The following is a 27,762-nucleotide window of genomic DNA, read 5'->3' on the forward strand; positions in this document are numbered from 1 at the left end:
GGGACGGGGGCTCCCCCTGCCCTTAGGTTAGCCTGCTATATTGTCAAATAAGTAAGAACTAAGAGCACTCATCTGTCTTTGGGAGGCTCTTAGTTTAAAACAGCCTCTAATGGACACCCAGGGCAAGTGTAGCATGTGAATCCAGAAAAAATCAATTTCTCCACACAATCAGTAAATCACCCTAAAAAATACAGGAGTCTCAACCTGTTAAGCAGTAAGATTTAACAACATTGCTGCTCTGAGTGGTCCAGGAGAGCAAAGTGAAAAGGGCATCCATGCTGGAGCAGGATGTTGTGGAATGGGGCTAGATTTTGTTTCTGAACTTACTTCATTTTTCTAGCTAAGTCTCCAGGTGCTCTGAGTGGAAGAAATACATATAGTCAGTGCCCATCTGAATAAGTTTATTCAGAAAGAAAACAAATTTGTAACAGCATTAGGTCACCTCTGCAACAGCCTGCAAAACTTCAATAGCCTTTTTCTCCTTCACAGTTTTGGATGAGAACACCCAATAAATATTTATTCTATTTGTAACAATAATGCTCTGTATTAAATCATAGCCCTGCCCATTACAGTTATTTTTATGATGCAGGTGTGGACACTGCAAAAGGCTGGTCTCTTCTCAAGGACTATACAGAATGTTACACAGATGTGTATGTACACAAACCATGCAGCGAGGAGGGGGAGCCCACAGTGCTAGTGCTGTGCCTTGAGGCGGGTGCTGGCCTCTAACACAGAGCCAACACCAGAACTATTCCAATGAAAGGAAGAGGTTTAAGAAAAAAAGCTTCATCTTCCCTCAGTATGTTCAGAGGAGAACATAGAGCCTGTTTCCTTTACCTTTTTCAGTTGCATGTGGACATCAGCATCAATCTTTAATGTTCTTGTCTGCTTTTGGTGGTAGGAGAAAAACTCTTTTATCGTGTTGACAAAAAAAGGGAAGCTTGACCAAGTCAGACATAAAGAAAGGCTGGAAAACCTGTATTTTACAAAGACAACCTGCAATACTGTGTTCCTGTGCTTGCACCTCTCACCTCCTGAAGCACTGCCTGCCAGTGCAGCACTAGCTGCATGCGGATTGCACTGAGCCAGCTCCCTCCACCTGCCCCAGCAGGTTTTCAAGGGCCGCTGCTGATGTTACCGGGAGCAGCAGGTAGTTCTTGCCTGAACCCAGGACTGAGTCTGAAGATACCCCTATGCACTTGGCTCTGACACATACATGCCTTGTCAGAAGGTGCCCTGCACAGCCCATGCTGCCACTTCCCAACACATTTTGCTCTCCTGGTAGAATTTAGCCTACTGTTTCAGGGCACTGCCAGGTGATGCCTCTAATTCTGATAAGCATCCAGGGCAGAGGTCTTTAAATTCTACCCCCTGTGCATTTAATGCACTCAGCTTGCATTTTCTTTACCAAAATGGGAGAAAAGGAAATTTAAGTGATGGAGAACCCCACAGTCCAGAAACTCAAAACAAAGCAGGTTTATTAAGTGGTTTCCTTTTACTCATTTCTCCCATTTTTAATAAATAAAACCGTCAGACACATACAATTGGAACACACCATCCTTCAAAGTGCAGTTACATTTCCACCCCACTCCCAATCATCCACATAAAGCTTTGTCAAGTAACCAAAAAGACTCCAAAGGCAACCCTAGGTCCCTTCCCCCTAGCTAAAGAGAATATATGGTTCTGTAGTCCTGCCTACGTAGCCAGAAGCCTGTATCTTTTGGCTGTTTGAGAATGGCAAGGCTGGTTTCAGATACAGTACACGAGGCAGGCTGCAGAGGAAAGTGGGAAGTTTAAGATACATAGTGTGCAACAAACCCAACTGTTCAGAATCCCAAGAGTTTGTTACCAGAGCACGTTGCTCCGGGAGCCTGGGAAGGAAGGAGGCAGCCTGCAGTCCTGGCAGGGGGAACTGAGTCTCTGGGGGGAGCTGGCTGCCAGCAGCAGAGTCCTGGTGTGGTGTGGGGATAAAGGACAAGCAATCAAGTAATTCTGCCAGAAGTTGTGGAATCCCCTGTCCCCCAGCCCGGAGCTGGCCCAGGGCAGGTGCTGGCCCAGCTGCCTCCTGTGAGCACTTCTAGTCCACCTGTGCTCTGAGCCCACCATGTAACAGAAGAAAGGGGAGGGAAGATGAGGTCTGACGCTCGAGTTCCATCCGATGCCATCCCTCTTTCTTCAGGTCTTTAAAGCAGATATCTGTTCTGACCAAGGGTACTGGGCAGAGGTACAGGTCAAGTACAAGTTGGTGTAAGTCCTTACAGGCTCATAGAAAATTGCTCTAAGTAAGATTAGTGTCACTTAAACCACCATGATTTTGACCTCATCATTCTCATCAGCCCGGTAGAAGAAGGGAATGCAGGGGTTTTCTGGCAGGGAGCCCAGCCTCTCCTGAGGGTTCTGGATTTCTCTGAGAAGCTGCATTATTTGCTTTGCTGTAGGGTCCTCTTGGGTTGGCTGAGCAGTTTTACTGTCAAGGGGGGTGAAACTGGATTGATGATGAACAGCTTCTTGTTCCGATTCATCCGATAAACTCACTTCTCGTAGTCCTGTAAGGAACACAGACAAGACAGGAAGGTGATGCCTCCCCTCCATACACAGCACCAAACCCTCAGGTTGTTCTAGTCTGTAACTCGTTCCGGCTGCCGCTCACCTTCTCCGTCGGTGGCGTTCAGCTCGAGGCGCCTCTCCGCGGGAAGCGCGTGCTCGTCCGGGCTTGCCGGCAGCTCTGGCTTCTGAGCAGCTCCCACGTACTTGCTGTACCACTCATTTCTTTCCCCAACCAGTCGCATGACCAAGTCCTGCAGCTCCAGTAACTTCACCTGCACCAAGGTAAAGGCAAATCTATGAGGCGTGCACATGTCTCTGGCCTTTTGAAGGTGAACTATGCTCAGCTGCAGACAGCTTAGATCCCCTGCAAGGGCAGCTCTTCCTAAAGCAGTTTGAGCCTCAAGGGAGGTGCTCATGGTTAAGTTAGTGGTAGACTTGAACCCTTTTGGGTTTCAAGTGCCACCTCCAGGTACTTAAAAGTTTACTGTCCTGCCTCTGTCCCCAGAATAGCAGCGTCAAAATTAAACTTAACTGAGAAACACCGGGTGAGGATTGGGAGTCTGAAAGTCCTCCCAGTTCTGCCTATTATTGTGTGCCCTGCTTGGAGCACTGCTAGAATAGATTCCTTGCCTTCATCTCTTCCTTGTCCTGAGCCAGCCTGCTGATGTACTCCTCTTTCTCCTGATGTCGTTGCTTCAGGATAGCCCTTTGACTCTGATATAATGCAATATATTCCCCTGAAACACAAGAAAAGCATTAAGGAATAAGTGTTAGCGAGATTTGTATATAAGCCTTAACAGAGAAACTTTGTTAATAGAAACTCTGGGGCATTAGGATCCAACCCAGGAATGAAGTCTGGCCAAACTCGGCAACATCAGGACACTTGAACTACTTAAGCTGCTGCCACTCCAAGAGCTGTTGGGGACCTTCTCCTGCACAAATAATGCACTGAGGGAGCTTTAGCTTGTGCATGTGTTGCCTAAACATACCAATGGTGTCCGTTTCCCCGGAGAGCTGGATGCAGCGATGTTCTAGCTCTTCCAGCCGTTCCTTCAGATCAGCTTTCTCATGCATCAGGTCTGTGAAACGGGACTGAACACAGAATCCGGATCAGCCACCTGAACTGCTCACACACAGTTCACCCTTCATTCCCACTGGTCTGAGCATAACGAACAAATTTTGCTTCCTATTCCATTTTTCTCATATTTGGTCATAGAAAGGAAGAGGAGTGAGGTAGAGAATATAAAGGAGCATCTCCCTATATTTTGGGAAACAGGGCGATGGAACAAGAGTCCTTTAACCTTCTGCTGAGTCAGCCCAACTGCAGTCATGCTCAGACAGCTCTAAGTGATTTGACAAGCAACAATTTTAGGAAGTAGCCTATTATTATGGAACATTTTGCTATTTACTTCTCCCCCAATTTCTTTTTGCGTGCTAGAGGATGGTCTGATACTAGATTAAAGTCTAGCTAGGCAGGGTGGTAGGACAGCGAGGAGATGAGAGCCTTTGCTCACCTGTAGTTTCTCCATGGCATTTTTCAAAGCCTCGTGAACCTCCACTGGAACAGTATCCATCGAGGAATCTGCAAGGGAGATGTTCAATTTATGGTTCCTCCTTGGGCACGATGCACTCTCTCTTTTTCTCAGGCCAGAACCAGGTGGCCAAGATGTGCCTCCATATTCCCACTGTCCGCAAACCGTGCCAAGCGTTACCTGCACTCACTGTCACATTGTGTTGCTGCTCCTGCCTAAGAGCTGCTATTTGCTGCAGGAGGCTCCTGCATTGCTGTTTCTGAGCAGTGAGTTGTTGTCTCATCTCTTCTCGCTCCTTCTCTACTTGGGTCATGGCAGATGTCAAGAAAGCAACCTAGGAAGAATTCCAGAGTCTTCACTTTAGGGCTTCTCCTGTGTGAAGCACCAGCAATTGTGCATCTCAGGACTAACAGCTGAATTTACCCCATTTTATTTATGGGCAGAAAACCAAAGTACTAAGTAACTAGCCTGGAACTAAACGCATTAGCAACTGCTGCATCTCATTCTTGAATAGTGTGAATCACTGCTGCTCTGCAGATTGCATCTGAGCTCCAGCTCCCACAATATTATGTGTCTGCTTACAGAAAAATATATGAGATGCTCCACACCGTTTCCAAAATCTCTTTGAAACAACATCACAATAATTAGAGAGCTACTCTGCCAGCTGAACCATTTTCATAATTAGATAAAGCCACTGCAGGACTTCCAGCCCGCCTTTCAAGGGTACTGTAGAAGCCCTGGTTCTTGCTGCTGTGCACAGGGGACCATTACACTTTCCTTGCACCTCTGCTTGAGCTGGTAGTGAGCACAGCAGGTAAACAGCTTATTTTGTGCATGTATTCTCTGTGAGTCAAACTCTGCTTTCCTAAGCATTTGTTTACAACTAAAACCAAAGGCTTTTCTATCCATTGAGACCCACCATTTCTTCGTGGCTTTCGAAGTTCTCTGGGATCACAAATGAAGATTTTTGGTTTTCTTCGATCATTGCTTCACTTTCAACTCCATCTCCTGGAAAAGCAGGAAGGTGAACGAAGAAGTAATACCCCAGAGAACCCAGCTCTATCTGCTCTCCAGAGATCACCTGCAGCTACTCACCTTCTACTCGCTGCAATATCCTTCCATCCAGCTCTGCTGCTAACTGACTGATCTGGGCCTGCAGCTCTTTGTTTTCCTTAGCTACAGCTTCCAGATTTTCCTGTAAAAGAAAAGCAGCAGATCATTCAAAGTGCTCTACACCAAAACCTGCACAAGCCAGACTGAAACAATCACCAGATCTTCAAGCAGTAGCAACAGAAAGAAAAAACAGTGCTTTTACTCCAGCCATGTATCATTCACCTATAATTTACAGAATACAGTGCAGTTAAACTTGCAGTTTTTACACCAGCCCTGTATTACTATTACCTTAGTCTGCTGCAGCTCCTTCAGGTGCATCTCCACAGTCACCTTCCCCTGAACCTCCTCGTGCTGTAGCCGGTCCATGAGCTGGGTCTGGAGCAAGTACTGCTTGTGCAGTTCCTCCCTCTCGGCAGCCAGCTGCTGGTAGGCCGCCGTGTACTGCTGGAGGTGGCTGTAGCACTGGTCCCGCTGCTCCTGCAGCCCCCGAGCTTCCTGGGTTTTCAGCTCCAGCTGGCGTAACAAGATCAAACCATCACCAAAAGCTCAGCCCTGCTGCACTTAACGAGGTGGCAGAGACTTTCTCCATAAATCACCACCCTGTGCTGTTCTTTTTCAGACTGGAGCAATGGACACCACTCTTTATCCTGTCAGAAAAGCTAAGCCATGTGGTGTGATCCCAAATGTCACTGCCCCAAAGTCACCAACCAGGCAGCCCGCCACCATCTGCCCCCACAAGCCAGACCCACACATCAGATAGCAGATGATGGGGGAAGGCTCCCAGCTTGATCACTGCAAAACTGATTTCCATCTTTTCATCAGTTTGGTGAATTGCCAGCTGTACTTTGTATAAACCAGTACATTCCTGCCCTGCTCTCCCACTGCCCTTCCTTACCGACTCTTTGAGCTCCCCCAGGTTCTCCTGCAGCTGCCCAAGCTTCTTGGCCAGCTCCTTCTTTACATGTTGCTCTGATTGTAGGGCACTTGTAACCTCCATGTTTTCATTTGTCTGCAAGAATCCAAGACCACCATATAAGAAAAGTGCCCCAACAATCATAAACACGTATTACATTTTATAAAATTCCTGATAATACTGGGTGCAGAATTCTGGAGTGTGAACAGTGGCACTTGTGTCGTTAACCGACTGCTCAGGTCAGTAAATAACTTAGAAGAAGGTTCAGAAGACAGAAGTAGAGCGAGCAAAGAGCCTTGGGATCAGTGCTGGGATAGAGCCAAGGAAGAGATCTGGCACATGGCACAGCCTGTCAGCTCCCAAGCAGATGGGCAGTATGAAATTCCAAATAGAGTCATACACATTCAAAACCAAGGTGAGGTGCTCAGAAAGGGCTATCCTTGCTCAGAAAGAGGAAGCTGTTACACTGAAAGGAGGAGAAAAAAAAAAAAAAGCAGGGTTAACGATTCAGCTCCAGGAAGTATAAGAATGAGACCAGCAGGAGAGAAGACTGTTGGGAGACATTCCTCATGAGCAGATACAGGGAACAGTAAACAGTGTCTTCAAAGGAAAAAAGGAGGAACGAAACAGCCTGACTAATAGAAGATGAGAAGGAAAAACTGCTCTGGCAAATATATTGGTTCATCTACCAGAGCATAAGGGAGTAGGGAATTGCAGGGAGCCTCCTGGCAGCGCAAGATAGATCGCAGGAGGTGGAGCAGCCATCCCCAGAGGACAAGATGGAGAGCGCTTCTGCCACGCTCTTACATCTGTGCTCTAACAGAAGTGCATCAGCAAGGGAAGTGGTGGCAAGAGAGACCTACCAGTCTGACAAACCCATTCTGCAACTCAGCCAGCTGCTCCTTCAGGTCCCGGTTTTGGCTCAGAGCCCTACTGATGGTGGCCTTGTCACTCTGCATACTCTCCAGGATCTGCTGCCTGTCCACAGACTCCTCGCTGTATCGCTGCACGGTCTTCTCGAGCTCCAGCAGCCGCTCCTCCTGCTCCCTGTTGAGGTGGCTCAGCTGCTCGTTGTCCCGGACCTGGGCCTGGTACTGCCCCTGCAGTTCCTCCTTCTCTTGCTGCAGCCGCTGCACCTCTTCCCGCAGGCTCAGCTCAGCCTCCGTGGGCCCTGCCGGTGAGGAAGGCTCAGTATCCACGGGCTTAGCTGCTGAGGAAATGGAATCGAGAGCAGCTCAGTCAAAAGGCTGGAATGCTTGAATAACACAGTGTTACACAACCTGCATGGCTTTATAAACCAGAATATATCACCAGCTCCACTATCCAGCCCTTGCTGCAGAAGGAGCAGGGCACTGAGGAATGAAAGAGAAAAAAACATTCCCAAACCAAGTGCAGCTTCCTGCTGTTTGCTAACTCGCTTACAGTCCAAGCAAGAGCAAACCTCTGCCTTCTCAGTCTCCTCTGATTTCTCAGTCTCCTAGGCCATGCAGAGGGACACAGGGGCTTACAGCATATAGTCAGAAACTAGAGACAGTACAGGTAGACTAAAGACATAAACAGACTACTGATCAATTATGTGAATTAGTTCATTTGTTGTCTGCTAGGAGCAGCTGTCCTCATGATTTCAGGGATCTACTCGTACGTGGTGTGCAGAAGTTCCTGAACCATGTGTAGGTAACCTGTGGATAAGGTGCTGGAACTCTGCAATATGAAATTGCATTTCAAAAGCCCTACCTGATTTGCTTAACAGTTCTGTAACATTGGCTTCCAGCTCCCGAATCTGGGTCATATGTTTCTCCTTCTCCTCTGCCATTGTGTGAACCTGCACAACCACAAAGGTGGTAAGTTAAAACAGTGCTCACGATGCACTGCATCCTGCTTGTGTTAATCAAATGCAGCTCTGACACGGCCTCTGGTATTACCTGCTCAGAGAGCTGCTGTACCCGCTGCTGCCAAATGCTCCCCTCCTCCTTCAGTTTCTCTACATACTGATCTCTCTCTGCCTGCAACTGGTGAAGTGACTCTGAGAGCTGTTCAAAACAAAGAAACAAATCACAAAGAAAACTGTATCAGCCAAATAAACTTACCAGTCACTGTTTAAGGGCTAAAGCTTAAAGAAACCAGTGTTAACACAAAGCTCAGGCTGCATCCTTCTGCCACACAGGTTTCTTTACAGAAGTCAGGATTTGGATCATCAGCGTTTTCCATACAACCCCTCACCTGAACAATCTGTGTTTCCAGGCTCGCCCTCTCCTCCAGTGCCATCTGCAGCTGTTGGTTGGCATCCAGACTCCCTGACTGATTTGAGAACTGCCCACAAAGAAACAAAGTTATGGCAAATGGTGAACCACTAACAGCTGGCTTGGGCATCCCCCTCTAACTGGTTGCTTGCCTTAACTTCCCCAAATTTGCCATTATCCAATTCCCCTCTCTCTGCCAGGGATTCAGACAACACCCCTGCTTAATTGGGGGACTGCATAACAAAAAGGCTGGGCATGGATATAAGCAGGAAAATAGGACAAAACACTTCATACTTTCACACTTCATATGTTTGCTCACCTTATAGCATATAACATTGTTTTAGTAGATCACTATCACAATGTCTTTGACTCCAGCTCCCTGGAGTGTGGACTTTTTATTCCTCACAGGCCTCACTGATGGCCTTCTACTACGAAGAGGTGTTCATAAAATCTTGTGCCTTCCTTCCAAAAGACAATGACCAGTAAAATCTACACCTACATCCTAGAAGAATTATGGTCACCTGTTGGATCATCAGTTCAGCCATTTCCAGTTTCTTATGTAAATCCTCCATATCCAGCTTCATGGCTGAGTTCTCAGAAACCAGGGAGCGCAGTTTCTCTGACAGTTCTGAGTTCTGCTGCTTTAGTTCCTCACTACCTTTGCTGAAAGAAAGGCACAAACAAAAAAAAAAAAGGCAATGATTTTTATAATAGCCACAAGATGACGTTTTTTTCCCCACCATCAATACCCAACTTCAAGTTGTTCCTGTTATGTTTTGTGGCACTACTGAGAAGTTTGAAACCATTATCTCTGGTACACTCCTTCAAAGGAAGGAGGATCTGTTGTGCACTAGAGAAGGTGACCAGTATGCCATCTGTTACAAAGACTGCTTTACAAGAAGTTGGCACTACTTGGCAGTAACACATAGAACGGACTCACCTTTGTTTGTACAGTTCCAGTTTCAAGTTGTCTCGTTCCTTTACTAACTCTTTGTTATGCTGGGAAAAACAGAGGAAAGGAAATTACTATTTGGCTAGAATCTGGAGATGAATCAAACACAAAATATTCAATGATTGCCTAGTTTCACCTTTAGCAAATCAGCTAGTGTGGAAAAAGCCAAAACTTGAGCAAAATCCTCAGGACAGTTTTGCCTGGAACCTCCTCTGCAGGCATGGCAGGCTGGCTAGTGCTGCAGCCAAGCACCCCATCAGACTTTGTACAAAGCAAGAATTCACCAGGAATTCATCTGCTCAGGTATTGTCAAATGTAATGCTGCTAACTGACCATGAGGTTATTTTTTTTGCAAACTTCTGGATTAGTATCAATACTAAAATGTCTGTTGGACCATGACCCTCCCAGGAGGAGGTCTCATTTGGGCTTCTGTTGTTTGGAGCTGGCAAGACTGATCAAGCAAAGTGCAGATCTGAAGACGGCAACTGGACCATATGGTGAGAGGTCACAGAAAATGGGACAACACTGGAGAAGAGACGGCTTTGCTAACAAGGCTAATTTCTGCCTCTTCACTAAGCAAGGATAAGCAAATAGGGAAAACCAGAGCATAGGGCTAAGCATGGACAGAGTTGACTCGTACCTTCTCTGACTGTTTCTGCTGCATAGAGATGGAGGACAAGGTGCGTTCCAGCTCTGCTACCCTCTGGCGCGATGCCTGCAAGCGAGCAGCAAGGTCCTCCGCTTCTCCTGCGCGAGTCAGAGCAGTTGAGACCAGCCCAAAAAGAGCTTCATGGAACTGGCTGAACAGCACTTTCTAGTACGTTAATAAGCTCTTACACACTTCAAAGAGGGCAGCACAAAGCTTTAAATCAGGAGACCTGGTTCCATTCCTGGCTTTACTGGTGATTCACTAGCAATGCTGGGCTGTAAAGTTCTCCATAACTACCTCCCTCATGTTTAGAGGGAGATAATGAAACTGCCTTTGCAGACTAGGAGGCAATGTGTGGGTTTTTGGTGTTTTTTTTTTCCCCCAACAGAATAAATTACTCAAGTTTACTTCCGACTTAAAAGCTTGGGTAAAACGAACATTAACATGAGAGCTGGGTGGGAGGGAGGGCAGAGAAAGGGGAACAAAGTTTCAAAGAAATCAGAAGAGAATAAGAAAGGAGCAGTCTAGAGTAGTCACTGGCCCAAAAAGGGCTGACAGGACTTTTAATTATGCACAAAAGAACTTCAACTGCAATGGGATTAACATGCTCTAATGGGGGGAAAGCTATAATGACAGAAGCAGTGACGGTGCCAAATACTGCTCATTAAGGAGTCAGCAAGTGTTGTGAGCTGGCAGCCAGCAACTCTCATGCCTGTGACTTCCAATCCACAGTTTAACCAACAGCTTGGGGTAGAACCAGCGTGGGGATGGTTACCTGATTTCTGCCGCGCAGCTTGTTGAGTGTGTCCAAGGGCCGTCTGCAACTCAGACTTCTCAGAAACTAGAATTCCAATAGTCTGAATATGAACCTTCGGAAAAGGAAAAGTCAGCTCAGTGCAAAATGTCTTTGCTTGGAACTACAAGAGACTGTTGCCACAAAAGGGTAATTCCCTAAAGGCAAAGAGGCCCTGCAGTTAAGGACACAGCCTGGCTGACTCGCCCAGCTTTCCTGAACGGACGCACATGGCTTCGGGATGAAGACGGCGAGTGGTCAGCAGTCCAGAAATGAATTAAGGTAGAACAGGCGAAGTTATGAAATGGAGGCTCTGCCTTACCTGCAGCTGCTCCCTCAATGCTGCTTGCTCTTTAGAAAATTTCTGTTCAAACTCCTTCTTTTCCTGTATAAACAAATGATGCCTATTCAACACAAAATTTTAAATATTTAACCCTTTTTGATTTTTATTTGTAATAGAAAAAGCAGTAATTCATTGGCAGTAGTGCCAGCATCTAATTAATATTTTTTAAATCTACTTCAGCCTTCACTATTTGAAGTGCTTCAGTAAATATCCACCCTAACAGGGCAGTGGGAGGTTCCTTATGCTAACACAAACGTGGCAATGCCTGGAATGCAAACGACCAGGGAGGACTTAGACTGTAACGTCCTGCATCCACCCAGGCCTTCCAGTACTCATTGATTTAAGTACTATCCTTTTTGATAAAATAAGAAAGCTACCTGCCAGGCCTATCTTAGGAAGATATTCAACCCTGTGCTACAAATGAAATCAAAGCTAGTGTAAAACGTGATCCCATATGCTTGTATCACAGCCCACTGTGCTTTCTACTCCTCAGAGAAGTAGATAACCTATTTTGGTCTCTATCCAAAAATGAGACACACTTTACCTTCTCCAGCTGATTCATTGTTTCTTGGTTCTGCTGTTTCTAAAGGAGGAAAAAATTATTGTATCAGTATTAAAGAGGAAAAGGAAGAGGATGGAACAACAAAAAGGGAAAAAAAACAAACCAAAATAAAATAATGTAACAAGTGGGATCATGGGATACATTGGAAAATGCTTTGGAGAGGAATAACCTGAGGGGAGAACAAAATGAGGAAAAGCACTTCAAACCAAGCAAGCCTCTTTTCAGGTTGAAACAAGTCCTTTTAGCTAAATTTCTTGCAGTGTTGTTGAAGTAAAGGCTTTTAAGCAGGAACAGGCACCCATGCAAGCTGCAGGACAAAGCGGTTCATTCATAGTGCCAGAGAAGCTGAGAATATGACCAGAAACGAGCCCCGGGCTCCCTCCTAGCCCTGTTGCTCCCACTCTGTCAATATATTTAGACCAGCATCACCACCTGCAGAAACAGGTTTTCACACTTCTGCTAGTACCAGAATTCTGTTTCTGTTGAATTTCAGGGATTCAGAATGAAACCCAAGTAAAGCTCTTCTATCGTCCAGGAAAAACCTCATAAGATTAACAGAGCACAATTAAGTTAACAAAACAAAAACATTCCTTAGTTGAGCTAATACATTCAAAAGTAGCTTCAGATTTTCATCCTCTTAATGTTTTCCAACATAGCCCATTTTTTCCCCTTACAAAAGGCTGTGTCAGCAGCTTTCCCTGTGGCACTACAAGAGAACCGATAACCTTGTAGACACCCAGAGAGCATGGAAGAGCAGCAAAGACAATGACAAACTGGTCAGCTGGATTGTTTCTTACCAATTCCTCTATCTTTGTAATGAGCTGTTTGTTAGTTAGATTGCTGGAATCTAGGGCTACTGCCAGCTCCTGGTAACGTGTCTGACGGGCACATGCAGACAGGAGGAGAAAAAGGAGGGGCAGAGGAGGAAAGGGGGAGGAAAAAGCAATAATTAAAAAAAGACAGAAGAATAAATCATTATCACAGTTTGATACGATCACATTCTCCAAACAAAGAAACGAAAAGACACATTCAATGAAAATAGCTGGGATGACAAGATGTTGTGTCCGTTCCAATTAAGGCCTCATTTCCACAGAAAGGTGAATCACGATTAAGGACGGCAGTTGTATGGAGGCCAAATTACCCCCAGCCCCCATCCAGAAACACCTCAGATACCGGTCTGCAACTGTTCACCACAACCATGACAGCCCACGACCACAGCGACAGCAACAGACGTGAACTATGCATTCAATTAGGTCTCATTACACCCCTGTAAGCACACAATCCCAATAAACAATCAACAGCAGCAAATTAGGGGGGAAAAAATCATGGGCGGAGGACAACTTACTTCCATTTCCTTAATATTTGTGGAAGAAACAGCACTTTCCCCATTCACGTATGATGTAGACTAGAAGAAAACCAATCAAATAAGTCAGTTTTGTTTCCCAAGGCAACAAGCCTAACTATTAAGTTAGAACAAACTATCAAAAATTACTTCTTATAGCAGCTTTCACTTCAAAATAGCACACACAGGCAAGGGCAACGCTTTTCTAGCTAACAGAGGTAGACTCTTCCTTGACAAACTGAGGTGATTTATGCAGATTTACTTCGTATTCTTTGCCACTAAATCAAGAATGCATCTTTCCATGAATACGTGCTGTTCATTCATCCCACTCTGCTCTTGTTCCTACTACTGGAATTTCACATTCCTAAAACAATAGCTTTTGCTTCTCAGCGCTTAAATATCTCATTGTTCAGAAGTACAACTGCAGACACCTCTGTAGAGAAGTGTTTCTTGAGCTGACTGCTTGAAGCCCTATGTCAGACATCACAAGAATTAATAGGACAAAGGAATAAAATGAGGCCGTACCTGAGAAACGAGGCCATTGAGCTGTTCGGACAACTGGCGGAGACTTTCTGTTGATGAAAGAGACCTGGGAACAAACACAGACAATAATTATTCCTTTGGATAAAAGTTTCTTTCAGAGAACTGCCCCGATCAGAACTGCACTGGGGAAAAATATGATTTTAGCTTGCAGGACACTTTGGAATTCTGCTGCAAAGCCGTTTATTAAACACACACAGACACTCACCTGTTCTCATCCAAGGCATTTTTACGATCTTCAGCTTCATGAATCTGTGGAGCAAAACACAAAAATGTACAGGCCTGTAGAAAGGATGGGATCACTCCTGTGAATGTGTCACTAAGGCAGACCCTTGGTCTCAAATTCTGCAGTCCCTATAATCACTGTTTTCCAAATAAATACTCAAAACTACCCATTCAGAACTGGCTTGCACATAATTTCTTAGCGTTGAGGGCCCAGATTTCTTAGATTGATCAAGGGCTTTGCGCCTTGCGGGCTTTACATTTGTTATTACCATTTATTAGTATAATCAACACTGCTGGGAAGTTTGCAGTTGTCCCTGCTTGAGCAGGGGGGCTGGACTAGATCTCCAGAGGTCCCTTCCAACCTCAACCATTCTGTGATTCTGTGAATCTTTAAATAGCATGAGGAAATGCAAATTGCTCCAGCTGGTGACCTTCTGTCTTATTGAGGATGCTTTCTGCATGGAATATGAGAGAAGAGGGCAGAAAATAGAAACACTAGAAGCAAGGGCATGTGCTCGCTGGCACAATCCTCCTTCTCACAGTTGATGGCGAGTGGAGAATGCAGTATTTTTTAAAGAAAACTTCTGTGTTAGTCATTGGATTTATGAAGACCTTCTCAGCAAAAAGAGTGGCATCACGAAGGAGCGTGGTGGTACCCACCAGGTGAGCGTGCACAAACCTGTGTGAGCTGCACGCTGCGTGGAGCAGGCAGAGCAGAGCCACAGCCAGGCAGAGCGGTGCTGTTAGACAGCACGGGGACATCGGCGGCAAGCTGTGCAGCACTGCGAGGGGCAGCGTCGCTGTCAAAGAACGCCTGTCACAAAAGACATCACAGGAATTACAGCCAACACACGGAATGGAGGAACACGCGCACAGCGCCTCGCGGCCTCCCCTGGAAAACCGGACAACAGCGATAATCCTTCGCTTAGGAACACATGGAAATTCATCTGTGTTCTTCCCAGAGCAAAGTGAATGCATCAACCCATGAGTAACAAACGTTGTCCCCTATTCTGTCAGTCCCAGAAGAACCAGTCTGAACGGCTGCTGCCCATAATCAAATTCACCTCCTTAACATGGGGCAGGAACATCAGCCAAGCACGGACACAAGGTTTATTAGAAAGATCTGCCAAAACCTGAAGAAGGGCAAAGCCAGATATAGTCACTGTGCTTTGAAAAGTGCCACCTTCAAGATGTCTCTGGGGAAAACAATGATCACTACGTGCAAATTAATATGGAAAAAGAACAAGTTAGGAACTACTTAAGAACTGTGTTAGACTCCAGAGCTCTGCCTCATACTCAGTAAAGCTTGTGGCAATGCCAGAAACAACAAAATTAGGAACGGGGATTTATAAACAGGCCAAATTCAACATAGCTGGGAACAAGGGCCTATGGACCTATGAAAGCCTTGACTAAAAGAATCTAAAAAAAAAGAAAAGAGAAGCCCCAAAACATTTTCTGTGCAGTTCTTATCCAGCCTTTGTGGGAAGAGCAGTAGCATCTGATGACAACTCTACCAAGCCACAGTGAATTGGGCAATTTCTGACCTATCTTCAACAGTATCAGAGAGACCCATATAGACCCAGAGCAGTTTTCTAGCATTTTATGGCTATTTGTCATATTTCATCATCTAGCTATGGTAAACTACCGTTTTACAGCATTGCAAAGCAAATGAGATCAGCTACTATCAGCATTTAACCCCACAGCTGTTCTGCTGCTCCCTGCAATTCCATCTCAGGTTCTTCTCATTCCAGTAGCTTTCTTGCCAGTTCACAGTAAACTAAAGATCTCCCTTCCCCTCTCCTTCATGACTGCTTGGAAGGCCAGGGGTGGCTCCTGGTATTCCCTGTGTGCTTGCTCAGCACTTCATTTATGATTCAAACAGCAGGAGAATGAAGGAGCAGGACAGACTTAATGTAAGCAGGGAGCTGGAAGATTGCAGAGGCAACAAAGGTTTTTTTTATATTCTTCCCAGCAGGACAGATACTTCTGCTCTCACAGAGCAACATATGTTAGATGCTGATAAGGTCAGGAACTCCCAGACCACTTCCAGCATCGAGCTACTTCACTTCTTTCGGGTCACAAATTTGCCAATACAGAACCCCAGACAGGCAGGAGTATCTTACCCAATATATCTCAAAAGCACTTCCTTAGCTTTTCCTGACCAGGACGTTCTTTTTGCTTAGTACTTCAAAATGCAACAATCAGCAACATCTTGTCCACAGAACTCCTGCCTTCTGCCCCCAAAATAAAAAAGTTTTCAAAATTAAAAATAAATAAATAAAAGAACAACCAAATTCACTGGAGACAGAGAGTGAGGAACAAAATAATTATTTGAAAATCATGTACTGGGAAGTTCTAAGGATGTAGAATAAAAAAAATAATTCTGCCTTGCCTAGCACATAGTAGGATCTATTTACTTTTGCACAAAGGCTCCTATTTTCTCCACTTTTCTCTATTTCACAGCCAGAAGGCTGAAGTGGATGAGATGGGAGGGTCTGCCTTATGTTAAGATGCCAGTGGCAGCCCAAGCTCAGATGCTAATGATCATCCCTTCTGCCCCGTTCCCATCAAGTGAGTTTCTGTGCAGCATTTCCGTGACTCAGGATTTTTCCAAAGATGGTAACTGGAAAGAGAAATCCACTCTTTCATTGTAGATGGCAATTAAAGACTCATTTTTAAGTTATTCTTAAAAACGCACAAACCATATTCCAAGATAATAGGCATTTGTAACAGCCTAATATATCCTGAAACAAAAGCATACTTCTCCATGTTGAGGAAGCAGAGAAAAAAAATGAGGAAAAAAAAGGACAAATTGAAGTAATAAGTCCTCCATTTTCACAACTAAAGCTGTAGGCACAGTTAGACAACAGCAGCACTGTGACAGCCATCCTGACCTGCAACCATCCAACGCTCCTGGTGATTGCTATGGCTAAGTTCATGGCTGGAGAGGAGTGGGTATGCAGTAAATACAGTAAATAGTTTGTTTTGTGACAACTAAGTTTGAAAATAAGGGTGGAGAAGTAGGCAGTCAAAATGATGGCGCACCCAAGGGAAAATGGAAAGCAGAGCAACAAACTTGGAAGAAAATTTTGGCCTATAAAATTTGACTTTCCTAACTTTCTATCACTATTTTAGCTTTAAGTAAACCGATTATCTAAAATAATTTTTACCAGGTTGTTTGTTGAAAGTTTGCTCCCGAACACACAGTCATTGCTTACTGAGGTCTTTCCTTCCATCTTCGGGAGCTAGGGAACATGAAGCCACTGCAGGCCATAAACGCTCGACCTAAAATATCTGACTTCCTGCCTGAGCACATTTAAAATGATAGCACTTGCCAGGGTGTGCATCGCCTGGGCAAGTTTCATCACCCAGCACAAAACAGGTTGGCTGGAATAACTACATAGCTTACTCAGGGCAGCTCCTTCGTTAGGGATGAGCAGAAACGTGCCCTTCAGAAACAAGGCACTGGGAAACAGAGCACACGAACCAGGCAAAGTAACACTGGAAAACACAACCTCTTCCTAGTGCCAGACAGGTTTTCCTGTCCCTTTGCTACAACTTGTTGGAAAAGCATTATATAGTCAAAGCAGTCACTCCTTGTTCAATTGCTTCACACCAAATTCCTGGTATTCCCCAAGGCTTGACTGTCTCAAGCAAAAGTTCTTGACAAGGTTCTTCACATGTTAAGTTTGACACAAACCAGAAGGAAACACAAACAAACAGTGGAAAAGCATGTTAAGAAGCAGCTCCATGTTAACACAAATGGCAAAAAAGAACTCAAGCAACTGAGAGCAGATGCTCTACTCGAAAATTGAAGTTGATGTGAGCAGAATTGGAACATGCAGAAGGGACAAAGCAAGGCACGGAGAGGGCCGCGGAGCACTGCCTCACCTTCCTCTTGTCCAATGAGGGTATGGCTACCCCATTGGAGCGGTTAAGGTCTGACACCAGCACCTTCAGAATGTTCTGAATCTAAAGGAGGCGAAAGAAAAGTGGAAAGAGAAACGGCTCAGAAAAGGACAGCGAGAAAATACCAATCAAAGGCAGCCGCAGAAGCTGGCACCCTCCAGCTTGTTAGGAAGATACAGGTCGAAACAGCAGCACAGGACATATCCAGGGCTGCTCTGCTCCTTGTATGAGCAAACACTGCTTCACCCTAAACCCTGACTCTCGCATGCACCTGCAAGTAATTTTAGTCACTAGCCAGCATAGCTCACATCATAAACTGGCAATACCAGCATCTAAACCACTCATCTAAAGCATTCGCGTTATGCTGGCAAACCCTCCACCAGCTGTAATCTGTTTGTTTGGAAAACCAAAGCACAACAGGGCGGCAAACGATTTGGGAGAGCAAGGTGCTCACATTCTCTGGAGACTGTCGGTCGTCATTTGTGGGAGTCTCAGGCCTGCTTCCTTCTTTAGATTTTCGCTTTTTCTTGGCTCCCACAGTTGCTCCAGGGCTGTTCTTCTGCTGATATTCCTTCAGCTGAGGAAAGAAAAGGAGAAGCTGAAGTTCACATGGAATGTGCTTTCTATAACGTCAACTAATAATGAATAAGATCACAGGGTAAGACAGCAGATCAGGTGCAAAGACATGAGAAACTATCTTCAGAGTCGCCAGAGAAACCGTTTTCCCCAAAAAGATTCAGAACAAGCTGAGAAGGTCAAACTGAGGGATGGGTTTGGGATGAGAGGCTCCGAGGTGCAAATGCACAGCTTCGTTATGTGGTAAATGACATTCAGTAATGGGGGAGAATTTGACATCCTCTACCGCAACAGAAAGGAAATGAATGTTTGGTTTTGTCTTTCCCGATAGGGGTTGTCAGAGCAATCAGGTGAGCGGAATAAATGCAGGGAGCGCTGGACGGCAAGTGAAGAAGCAGCGCCCGACAGCAGGACCTTCCCTCCCGCCAGGAGCGGCGCCGCCATCGCACCGTGACGGCCGCTCCGCGCCCCGCGGACCCGGGCCCGGGCCCAAAATGGCAGCGCGGCTGGGCCGGGCCGGGCCGTACCGGGCCTCGGCGGCCGACGCGAAACACAAGGCGCTGAGCGGGCCGAGCCCGAACCGCCTCCCTCCCCGTCGCGGCGCCGTCCCGGGGCGCGCGGAGCCCGGTGCTGCCGTCCCCGCCGCCCGCCGGCCTCGCTGCCGCCCCGCCGCGCACCTTCTTCTTGGCCGCGGCCAGCTTGCTCTGCCTGCTGCCGTCCGCCATGTCCGCGCCGGGCCCGGGCCACGTCAGCCGGCGCAGGGCGAGCGGCGCAGGCGGCCGCCAAGCTCCGCCCCGGCCCTGGCTGCGGGGCGGCCCCGCGCGGGGCCGGCTGTGCCCTGGCGCCCTCCGCTCCCCCGCGGGGACACATGGATTTTCCCCGGGCTCTCGGGGGCGGATGAGGGGCGCACGGGTTGGGGACTGGGTGCGGCCCGGGCTGCCTCGCCCCGTGGTTGATGCCTTTGCTTTTGACTGGGGTTCTGCCACCGCCGCCGCTCTCGCCCCACGCGGGGGAACGTCCCGCGCGGGGCCGCGGGCTGAGGGCGGGTGGGGGGGCGTGGAGGAGCCTGGAGGCGGCTCCCCTCGGTGCGCGGGAAACTACCGGCCCCAGCGTGCCCCGCGGCGGCGACGCGCCTACAACTCCCGGCGTGCCCCGCGGCGCGCCTACAACTCCCGGCGTGCTCCGCGGCGCAGCCCGCGCTCCGCAGCCGTGAGGCGGCCGCCCTGGCGGAGCCGCTGCCGGAGTCCCCGGCGGGCGCGGGGCGCAGCGGGGCCCCCCCGCCGCCCGCGAGGAGGTAGGAGCCGGTGCTTGGCCCCGCCAGGCCCTTATTTCCGCCCCCCCCCCCCCGTCCCCTTCTCCCCACCGGGCGCCGCGGCGATGCCCCCGCTCTCACTGAGGCGGCCCGGCCTCTGACGCGCCGCCTCCCTCTGCTTTGCCCAGGACCCCCGGTGGCGCCCGGCGGAGCGGCGCGGCCGCCTTCAAGACGCCGGTGAGACCCGTCGTACCGGCTCCCTCCACCTGTGGCGGTGGCAGCCTCCCGTCTCCCCGGGGCCTCTCTGGGGCTGTTAACCCCTGCGTTTATGGTTTGTCCCCCGCGGTGTTAAATGTGTTCTGTGCTCGATAGGTCCCGTCTCCAAGGCCTTGCCAACCCAATGGAGACAGTGAGGAAGCCCTGCAGAATGAAATCGAAGAGCTGAAGCAGAAGGACCTTGCTCTAGACCAGGAAATCGCACAGTTTTTGTCTGAGTATGTTCTTAGCAAGCTCAGTGAGACCTCAGTGTTTTTCCTTTTAAAAGCAAATGTAGGCCAGGAGTTGGAATTAAGAGCTGATCTGATACTTTGGTGGTTTTATCATGACATTATATGATGTTCACTGCAGTATTTTTGGATTATGGGACCAGTTAAAGGCAGCAAGGAATCATTTTTACTGTTCCTTTGGTAAAGGAAAAAAAAAAGAATCAGAACTGGGTTAAGAATAATTTTAACCTCAGATGTTGCTGTAAAGTGGAAGTAAATAATTTTAACTATCGGGATGCTACCACATGTCATGTTACCAAAAATACTTGATTGTGCAGAATTTAAATTGGAGATTGTGGTTCTGACCTGCCCAATTTGGTCCCAGATTAAACAATTTTCCTTGTTCCATGTGGACGTGAGACTCCTTTGTTTTGTGTTTGAAGTGAGGGTTTGAAGTATTGACCTTTGCATTCAAGAAGCAGGAGTGTTTTCCTGACAAGCAAATGGTCCACAGAACATTTTGACATGATGGATGGCACCTACAGGATATAGTTCAGTTGTTTCAATGGGATTCTTTGTGGCTTATTATTACTTGGGATTTTTTCAGTATGGCTTGAGGAAAGAATTGTGGGTGGGTTTTTTTGGTTGGTTGGTTTGTTTGTTTGTTTGTTCGTTTGTTTTTGCCCTGTCTTTAAGCAGGGTAACTTACTCATTTCTCCTTGATTCAGAGAATTATGTTGGATTTTCTTTGAGAAGTTTTGATATGGAGAAAAAAAATGAGAATCTGTTCCTTTGTAGTTTTCACATTTATGGAACGTTATAGACATATCTTCTGCTTTCAGGTTCTCTTTTTGGTAATGGCAAGTTCTGGTATCTCACATATCCTTGTTCAACAGCGGTATCACTCGCTGTATAGCAGCAGCAGCTGCTCTGTATCACTTTTTTATAACCTTCCTGAATTTGTTTTTGTAGAGGCTACAGTCTGGAAGAGCTGGAGAAACATATCTCTTTACTCCATGAGTATAATGATATTAAAGATGCTGGACAGATGCTGTTAGGCAAGCTGGGTAAGAAAGGAAATGCTGTTGAAAATTTCTTAGTATTTTCTTCATCTATATAGAAAGAAAAAAGCTTCTACAAATGTTTTTCTTCTCTAGCTGTTATTCGAGGGGTGACCACAAAGCAGCTATACCCCGAGTATGATCTGGAGCTCAGCGACTAGTGTTGATCCGGAAGACCATGGTGTCCTGCAAAGACACCTGTTACTGGCCACTGGATTTTGGTGTTATATCTCTGTAAATCTGATAAAAGAAGGAGTTGAAAGAATGTAGACTCCAAGAGTGCGTATGTTTAACAGCTCTTTTTCGATGTTGTTCTGAAAATGGCAAAATTATTGTCCATTTCCCGTGTGTGGAAAACAGTTGTTGGGGATGTGGTATTTTGTATAAATTCAATTTTGTCTATTTCATGCTCAACACTTCTTTATTTCCATGGGAAAGATTATAATTCAAGGTTGAGGCCGAGTCCCTTCCCATTGAACTTTTGCCTTTCCATGATGCTCTTTGGAAATGCTAATCTGCAGGTGGAAGCAGATTTTAATGCACGGGGGAGGTGAGGCCAGAAGAATATACAATGTAATAGCTGCTTGAAAGAAAAGTGTCTCAGAAGTGGGGAGGAAAGAAGGTTGAAGTAATTTTGTTTGCTTGTTTGAACTACCAAATTGGGTTCTTTGCATTTTTGTACCTCACTGATATGGTAGCTAGAAATTTTGCATCATTTCTGTAGTAAATAAACAGCAAAATGTGACGTATTAAGCTGTCTAGCCTGAATAAAGCAGTTATCATGTTTCTCAGCAATTCCAGTTAAGAGCCAATAAACAGTAAAAGAACTTGGGAACAAATTCTCCAACTGTGTTCTAAGACAACTGTAACATCTATTATTGAGCTGTTGTTCTGAGGGCTCTTAATGGAGACAGTGTTGCTGTATTGGTACCTGTAAGGGGTCAGTGGTGAGTTACTTTTGCTTTTTTTGAAGTGCAGAGTCACTGTGAAAGCGAGCAGTGTCCTAAACACACAATTATGCTGAGCACGTTAATGTTTCACTGTCAGCCTTTGGGACTGAGGGTGACTGTACATGCTAAATTTGGCTCCTTTCGTGCAGCTCTGGATGATCAACTGTAACGACTGCAGGGCTGTCGTCCCTCCTTCGCTCAGGGCGGGTGTCCCCTCTGCCTATGGTGCTTGGAGATCAGAAAGAGTCATAAAAAGGCTGCTGCTAAGAACAGAGAATTATTGTTGTGTGCTCAGTTTTGGGCTGGTTCTGAAGCATCACTGGGAATGGGGAGCATCACTGGGAGGGGATCTAAAGCAGGGAGACAGAGTTTGTCCATTTTGTGATACAGATTCTGTGATGTGCAACTGCTCTTCTCTGAAGAATATGTAACTGTGGCCATGTACAAGGGAACTGGGGATTGTTACAGGTATATTCTTGCCAAGTCTAGAAAGCTCTGGGTTTTTTTTTTTGGAGGAGCTTTAAGGAGGGGAAGAAAGATTACAAGAATGCCACAACTGAGAAATGGTCAGCTTTGTTTTCCAAGCCACCGTTGGTGCTTTGGCTGATATTTCTTTCTATGCAGAAAAGTTAGTTTATCCAGAAACATTCTAACTAAAAATATTAGCTGGGCAATAGTACAAGCAACTGAATTTGTGGGTTTTCTTATTTCAAGGATAAGCATGTATAGAAAGCCATTCATTTTGTGGTAGCTGAGAGCCATATGGCAGGAAATATATTCCACCAGCAAAGTGACTTAAGGTGTTGGAAGTTAAGGACAGGACTGAAGTCTATTATTTTCTTCCTGCTTTTGTAGGAACATTAGGGATCAAATTGACAGGCATGAAAGTGTTCAGCACAGCTCTTATCTCAGGCTTCTGCAATGACTGGTTACACTCGGGTTAGCACAAGCCAACTGGCCATGGAAGGTGCCCTGAGCTTGTCCCTTGACCACAGGGGATGAAAACACTGAACACTGGCCAGCTGAAGTGAGTGCAGACAGGCTGCCCTTGGCAAGCGTTGGTGGCTCTGCCGCTGGCAGCACAACGTGCCACGTGGCGGCAGCTCCGCTCCGCTGCCGCTTTGGCTGCTCTTCCCACTACAGTGCAAGGAGACCTGGAACAACTCAAAGGCTCCAGGGCTGGAGCTAATGACTTCTGGCAGGCTTCAGGGCAGCACTGGAACCTACCACTTAATGCAGTTCCTTCGTCACAGCCCCCTTACTGCTCATCCCAGTCACTCCTTGTACCTTAATGGCTCTGAGGAAAAAAATATGTTTGACTTTACTCAAATCCAGAAGAGGAATAGGTCAAATATCTTCTTGCTCCTAGAAGCTCTCAATGTATTATAAGTAGGTCTCCAAGCTCTATATATTCAGTTATACATATATTCAATTATATCTTTTACCTATATAGAAAATGTTATATATAAAATAATACTGAGTGTAATAACAGCAAGTATGCCTCAGATTTTAATTTATAGAAAAGTGTTACTCTGTTCAGTCTTTTTGTTAAGTCCAATTGATAAATAAAAATCTATAGTACAGATGTATCACAGTTTTTTGCTGAAGGATAGAAGTCACAAGCCAATGTCTGAATGCAGCTGCATGTATCTCTGAACAAGCTTGGTTTCTAACCCCCCCCAAAACATCAAATAGGCAGCACATGCTCTTTGAGTCAATGTATTGAACCAAGAAAGAGCCTCTTTCCCCTTATGTCACTTTTAGATTTGTTTATTTCTTGTGTTTTTATCGTATGCATCAGTTCCTATCTCAAGCCTCTTTCACCTGCCTGGGTTGGATATAACAATTTCTTCTCGTTGTTCACCTAAGCTGTGTTTTCCTCTGTACAGCCCTCTTTTGATGAATTTTGGGCTCTTATGTGTCTGAAATCTGAAAGCAAGGCTAATGTTTAGAAAATAGTGTGCTACAAGAACACAAGGAAAATTCATGCAGTAGTTAGTTTATGCTGCTAGTTGCAAACAAGTGCAGTAAAGGGATTGCAGCTCTGTAAGACACTACTTCCTGCTGCTAAAAAATTTGGAGATCGATTTTTTTATAACCCTTGGCAACCTGCTGTTCCCAAAGTCAACATGAATTTTGGCACAGCAACTCCTGTTAATGAACTGTTTGCAATGCTTTAAAAAAATTTTTACAGCCTGTCAATGAAAAAAAAAAAACCCAACTGATTAAAGTCATCTCAAGAAAAGGGTGGAAGTAAACTGCAGTTAACCTCTTCCCTTCTGCTGTCCATCATTCTGTCAGTGTGGAGCTGCCTCATTGTGTCACAGAGATCACTGATGGATGGTCCCTCCATGAGGGGCCACACGCACGCTCAGCTGTCCGCAGCCTGGGCCATCTCGGCGTCATGAAAATCACTTTTATCCTCAGGAGCCAGGGTTTTCTCAATCTCGGTTTTCACTTTAAGCTGGCAGTCCCAAATTGCATTCTGGATGCTCTGCAGGTTCCAGCGTGTTCTCAGCAGAGCGTCATCCAGGGTGAAGACTCCGTCGCGGATTCTCCGCACTTGGGTGCACACTGCGGATGACTTCAGCTCCAGACCGATCTCGTGAACTATTTTTCGGAGGTACTGCTGAGTCTCATGCAAACAGTGGATTTCTAGAAGGACAGAGAGATTCCTTGAGCAGCAGCAAAGCATTTACACAAACCCAGACCTCGTATGTAAATCCAGACCTCATTTATAGGACACAATGTTGATGAACTAGTCCTTTCAGCACTATTTAAGGACTGCTTAAGATACAGTACAGGTAAGTCATGATTTTCTACTGAATTGCAGATGTCCAACCATGTATTTTAGAATATTTTATATATTAGAATATAAAAATATATTTTAGAATATAAAATACTTTAGAATATTTTAGAAAACAAAGCCACAGATAGAGGAAAGCAGTACATAGATTGAGGTATTTCAAATGAAATTAAAGCAAGTACCTTATTTAACAAGGCAAATAAGTAGGAGATAAGACTCCAGAAAAGTCCAGGCTAAGCCCTGAACGTTACATTAAAATACTGGGATAACAAAAAATTTTCTTCATAGTTCTCACGAACTCATCTTGCTTATGCCACTGATAAGCAACTGAAGTTTATCAATTAATTTGCTGCAGTAAGTACTTGGCCTTCCCTCATTCACATTGCACCAGTCCTACCTAGCTGGAATTCTGGAAGCGCAAACTGGAGGCATCGAATTACTGTGATTATGGGAGGGCTTTTTCCCATGGGGCGAATCAACCCTTTGACAGCCATCTCATAGGCCTCTTGAGTTTTCATATCAATGTTTGAATACCTGGGAAAAGAAAAATAAAAAATAAAAAGGGAGCAAAACAGACATTTAGTACATCTATCCAATTACATTCCAGAGTTCTCTAAACAAAATGAAGCAGAGCTGCAAATGTTATTCTTAACACATGGGCAGTTTTAAGTTCTGCAAAGTTCTGCACATAGTTTAATGCTATGACATATGCAAGCTAAGGCAATGGGAGAGCTGAGTGTGGAAGGAAGATACTTGGCTATGTATGCAAAAGAGAAGAAAAGTGTAGGTCCTAATTTAGTTAATAGCTCAAAATGTAACCAGAGATTTCAGAATACAATAAAGAGACTAATTTGCAGCTCTTCACCAGAGTACTGAGCACTAAAAGTAATTTCTCTCTGCTTCTGTCTAGGAGGAGTTATTCCTGTCTAGGTGAAGTCTAGGACTCCAGCTTTTACATACTTCATAGGACAAAAAAATATATATATATCTCACTGGTTTTAAAGATTAGCAAAGAGCAGTCAGGTCAGCTGCATTTCACGCCTGGATACCTACATCAATAGGGCCTTATGATTTGTTCCTTGAATGACAGCGAGAATCCGTTCCAGCTTTTCCCTTGTGATATGATCTGCAAATATTAAGGTAGCAACAAAGTTTTACATAGAGGAGAGTGGTTTCTACACACTGTAGCATGCCAAGGACTACAAAAGACTTTTTTTTTTTTTTAATTGGGTGAACAATGTTGTTCTATTTTTTCTATAATTCAATGAAAGCTTAAAATCACCATTTCTAGATATGGCTTGCAGGGAGATCCGGATCCCACCCATTCCAGTAGCAAGCACTGTAGTCAGAACTCACATTGGTTTTGTGCAGGGCTGTTTATTTAGCACAGATGGACTATTGGGGCATGCATGAATACAGATTAGAAAGCATTTAAGCCATACCTTTTATCATTGTATCTGATTAAATACTTTGCTTCTGGTTGCATGGTTGCAATACTATTTGTTTCGTGCTCTAGGTATTTTAAAAACACCCCTTCAGTTTCTTACCAAACGTTGTCTTCTCTATTAGCTTCCCCGTGTCTGAGAAGTCATCTGTGGCCTTACCAAACAGCCCACCAACAGTGTAAACCTTCAAGAAGAAGAAAGAGTGCAGTTTAGGAAAGAAGGACTGAAAGCAATTGCCCGTTCTACTGTGCAGCTGCTGGAAAGCGCAGACTAAGATGATGCTGCAGTAAGAGGGAGCAAGGTGCTCCGGACGTAGGGCTGGGTCTAGGTGCTCATGTGAAGGGCGAGATACTGGACCCAGAAAAGTGCAGGCGGGTTTGAGGCTCACAAAGAGAATCACAGTCAACTTTGTGACAGCAACACAACCTCTTCCTCCTCAAATCGCTTCCTTGAGGTTCCTTGGTCTCGTCTCAGGCGGTTTAAGATGTACCATGGCTGCACAGAGCGCAAAGTGCCTGGCCTCCAAGGGAATATTTATTATCCCTCATTCACTGCTTGTCCGTGCCCCACGCTTGGGTAACTCACATTAACCTCCTCTTCGCTGCTGCCATTTCTGACAAGTTTGGGGCAGCAAGGCAGGACGGGAGCGGGACCGTCGGAGCGGGTGCGGAGCCAGCACGTACCTTGCTCAGGTGGCAGTTCTGCAGGTCGGTGAGCAGCTTGTTCCCGTGGCCGATGCCAAGCACTGGAACACAGGAGATGGTGACAACCACTGAAAGTCACTGAGCTGGCAGCACCGATCACTTAGGCAACTTTTCCTCCCCCTCCCACAGCAGCAGGGACAAACTCCTGCCTTGGGGGTCACGGCAGGAAAAGGCCCTTAGACCTCCCAGACTGCTGCGCTCAGGGGCACTTGGCTTTTCCCAACGGAAACCTTGGGCCACCATGAGCCAGGGCCAGAGCGACGTACCCATCACGGAGCAACGTAGTCATCACGGAGCAACCTACCCATCACACCTGAGGCCTTGGTGTCCAGCCGGTGCCCTGCGCCCATCCTCAGCCGCCGGAACCTCGGGCCTGTCACTGCGGCGAGGGGGAAGGAGGGGTCGGTGCCGCTGCCCCCGCCGTGCCGGTGCCCCCGGCCCGTAGCGGCTCTTACCGAGGTGATGCTCCGCCAGCACCGGCACGCGGGCGGCCACCAGGCCCGGCGCGGCGGTGCCGTCGGCGGGGCCGGGCAGGAAGCGCACGTGGAGCGGCGGGGGCCGCCGCGCCGCCGCGTTCAGCTCTGCGAGGGGCAGAGAGGAGCGGGGGGATGAAGCAGGAGCGGCGCCATCGCGGTCCCGCCCGGTTCGGTTCGGTTCCGTTCTCCCCGCCCCGCTCCGCCCCGCTCACCGCGCAGCAGCCGCGTCTCCAGCGCGCCGCGCACCCGCTCCCAGGCCACCCCCGGCGGTTTGTAGACGGCGAAGAGCCCGGCCGGGAGCCGCCGCGCCGCCGCCATGGCCGCGCTCCGCCCCGCCGCTTCCGGCG

At 46.5% G+C, this 27,762-nt stretch overlaps 3 protein-coding genes across 3 annotated transcripts; 1 reads left to right on the forward strand and 2 right to left on the reverse strand.

Moving 5' to 3' along the window:
- Positions 1–1,458: 1,458 nt before the first annotated feature.
- Positions 1,459–19,006, reverse strand: LOC104572819 (golgin subfamily A member 2). Its single transcript, XM_088527946.1, has 28 exons — positions 18,914–19,006; positions 18,115–18,237; positions 17,643–17,723; positions 14,431–14,565; positions 13,735–13,778; positions 13,512–13,575; positions 12,990–13,049; positions 12,442–12,522; positions 11,627–11,665; positions 11,062–11,124; positions 10,722–10,815; positions 9,938–10,044; positions 9,286–9,344; positions 8,867–9,008; positions 8,326–8,415; positions 8,028–8,135; positions 7,840–7,927; positions 6,969–7,315; positions 6,088–6,201; positions 5,481–5,705; positions 5,175–5,274; positions 4,999–5,087; positions 4,260–4,413; positions 4,062–4,129; positions 3,537–3,639; positions 3,178–3,284; positions 2,651–2,819; positions 1,459–2,546 (listed from the first exon to the last, which is right to left on the reverse strand). Exons 1-28 carry the CDS (start codon positions 18,959–18,961, stop codon positions 2,299–2,301), a joined length of 3,150 nt encoding a protein of 1,049 aa, XP_088384072.1. The 5' UTR covers positions 18,962–19,006; the 3' UTR covers positions 1,459–2,298.
- LOC148594084 (DNA repair protein SWI5 homolog) lies at positions 18,960–21,257 on the forward strand. The gene is made up of 5 exons (XM_088528015.1): positions 18,960–19,011; positions 19,634–19,725; positions 19,861–19,982; positions 20,946–21,040; positions 21,131–21,257. Exons 1-5 carry the CDS (start codon positions 18,960–18,962, stop codon positions 21,193–21,195), a joined length of 426 nt encoding a protein of 141 aa, XP_088384141.1. The 3' UTR covers positions 21,196–21,257.
- Positions 21,258–24,355: 3,098 nt separating this feature from the next.
- Positions 24,356–27,733, reverse strand: LOC104572822 (pseudouridylate synthase TRUB2, mitochondrial). Its single transcript, XM_088528033.1, has 8 exons — positions 27,628–27,733; positions 27,395–27,520; positions 27,244–27,318; positions 26,919–26,980; positions 26,338–26,419; positions 25,844–25,916; positions 25,188–25,324; positions 24,356–24,639 (listed from the first exon to the last, which is right to left on the reverse strand). Exons 1-8 carry the CDS (start codon positions 27,731–27,733, stop codon positions 24,356–24,358), a joined length of 945 nt encoding a protein of 314 aa, XP_088384159.1.
- Positions 27,734–27,762: the final 29 nt, after the last annotated feature.

The sequence above is a fragment of the Tinamus guttatus genome, unplaced genomic scaffold (assembly GCF_059628265.1).
Source record: "Tinamus guttatus ecotype Peru unplaced genomic scaffold, ASM5962826v1 Tinamus_guttatus_pri_ptg000297l, whole genome shotgun sequence".
NCBI classification, from domain to species: domain Eukaryota; kingdom Metazoa; phylum Chordata; class Aves; order Tinamiformes; family Tinamidae; genus Tinamus; species Tinamus guttatus.

Coding starts and splice junctions, on each gene's coding strand:
- LOC148594084 (XM_088528015.1), top strand. CDS start 18,960: ATGTCCGCGCCGGGCCCGGGCCACGTCAGCCGGCGCAGGGCGAGCGGC. Junction 19,726..19,860: donor CGGCCGCCTTCAAGACGCCG/GTGAGACCCGTC, acceptor TGTGCTCGATAG/GTCCCGTCTCCAAGGCCTTG. Junction 21,041..21,130: donor GATGCTGTTAGGCAAGCTGG/GTAAGAAAGGAA, acceptor TTTCTTCTCTAG/CTGTTATTCGAGGGGTGACC.
- LOC104572819 (XM_088527946.1), bottom strand. CDS start 18,961: ATGGCGGACGGCAGCAGGCAGAGCAAGCTGGCCGCGGCCAAGAAGAAG. Junction 13,779..14,430: donor GCAGCGTGCAGCTCACACAG/GTTTGTGCACGC, acceptor TTTGCTCCACAG/ATTCATGAAGCTGAAGATCG. Junction 8,136..8,325: donor TGGAAACACAGATTGTTCAG/GTGAGGGGTTGT, acceptor TGTTTTGAACAG/CTCTCAGAGTCACTTCACCA.
- LOC104572822 (XM_088528033.1), bottom strand. CDS start 27,733: ATGGCGGCGGCGCGGCGGCTCCCGGCCGGGCTCTTCGCCGTCTACAAA. Junction 27,521..27,627: donor GGAGACGCGGCTGCTGCGCG/GTGAGCGGGGCG, acceptor TGCCCCTCGCAG/AGCTGAACGCGGCGGCGCGG. Junction 26,981..27,243: donor CAAGGCCTCAGGTGTGATGG/GTAGGTTGCTCC, acceptor CCTGTGTTCCAG/TGCTTGGCATCGGCCACGGG.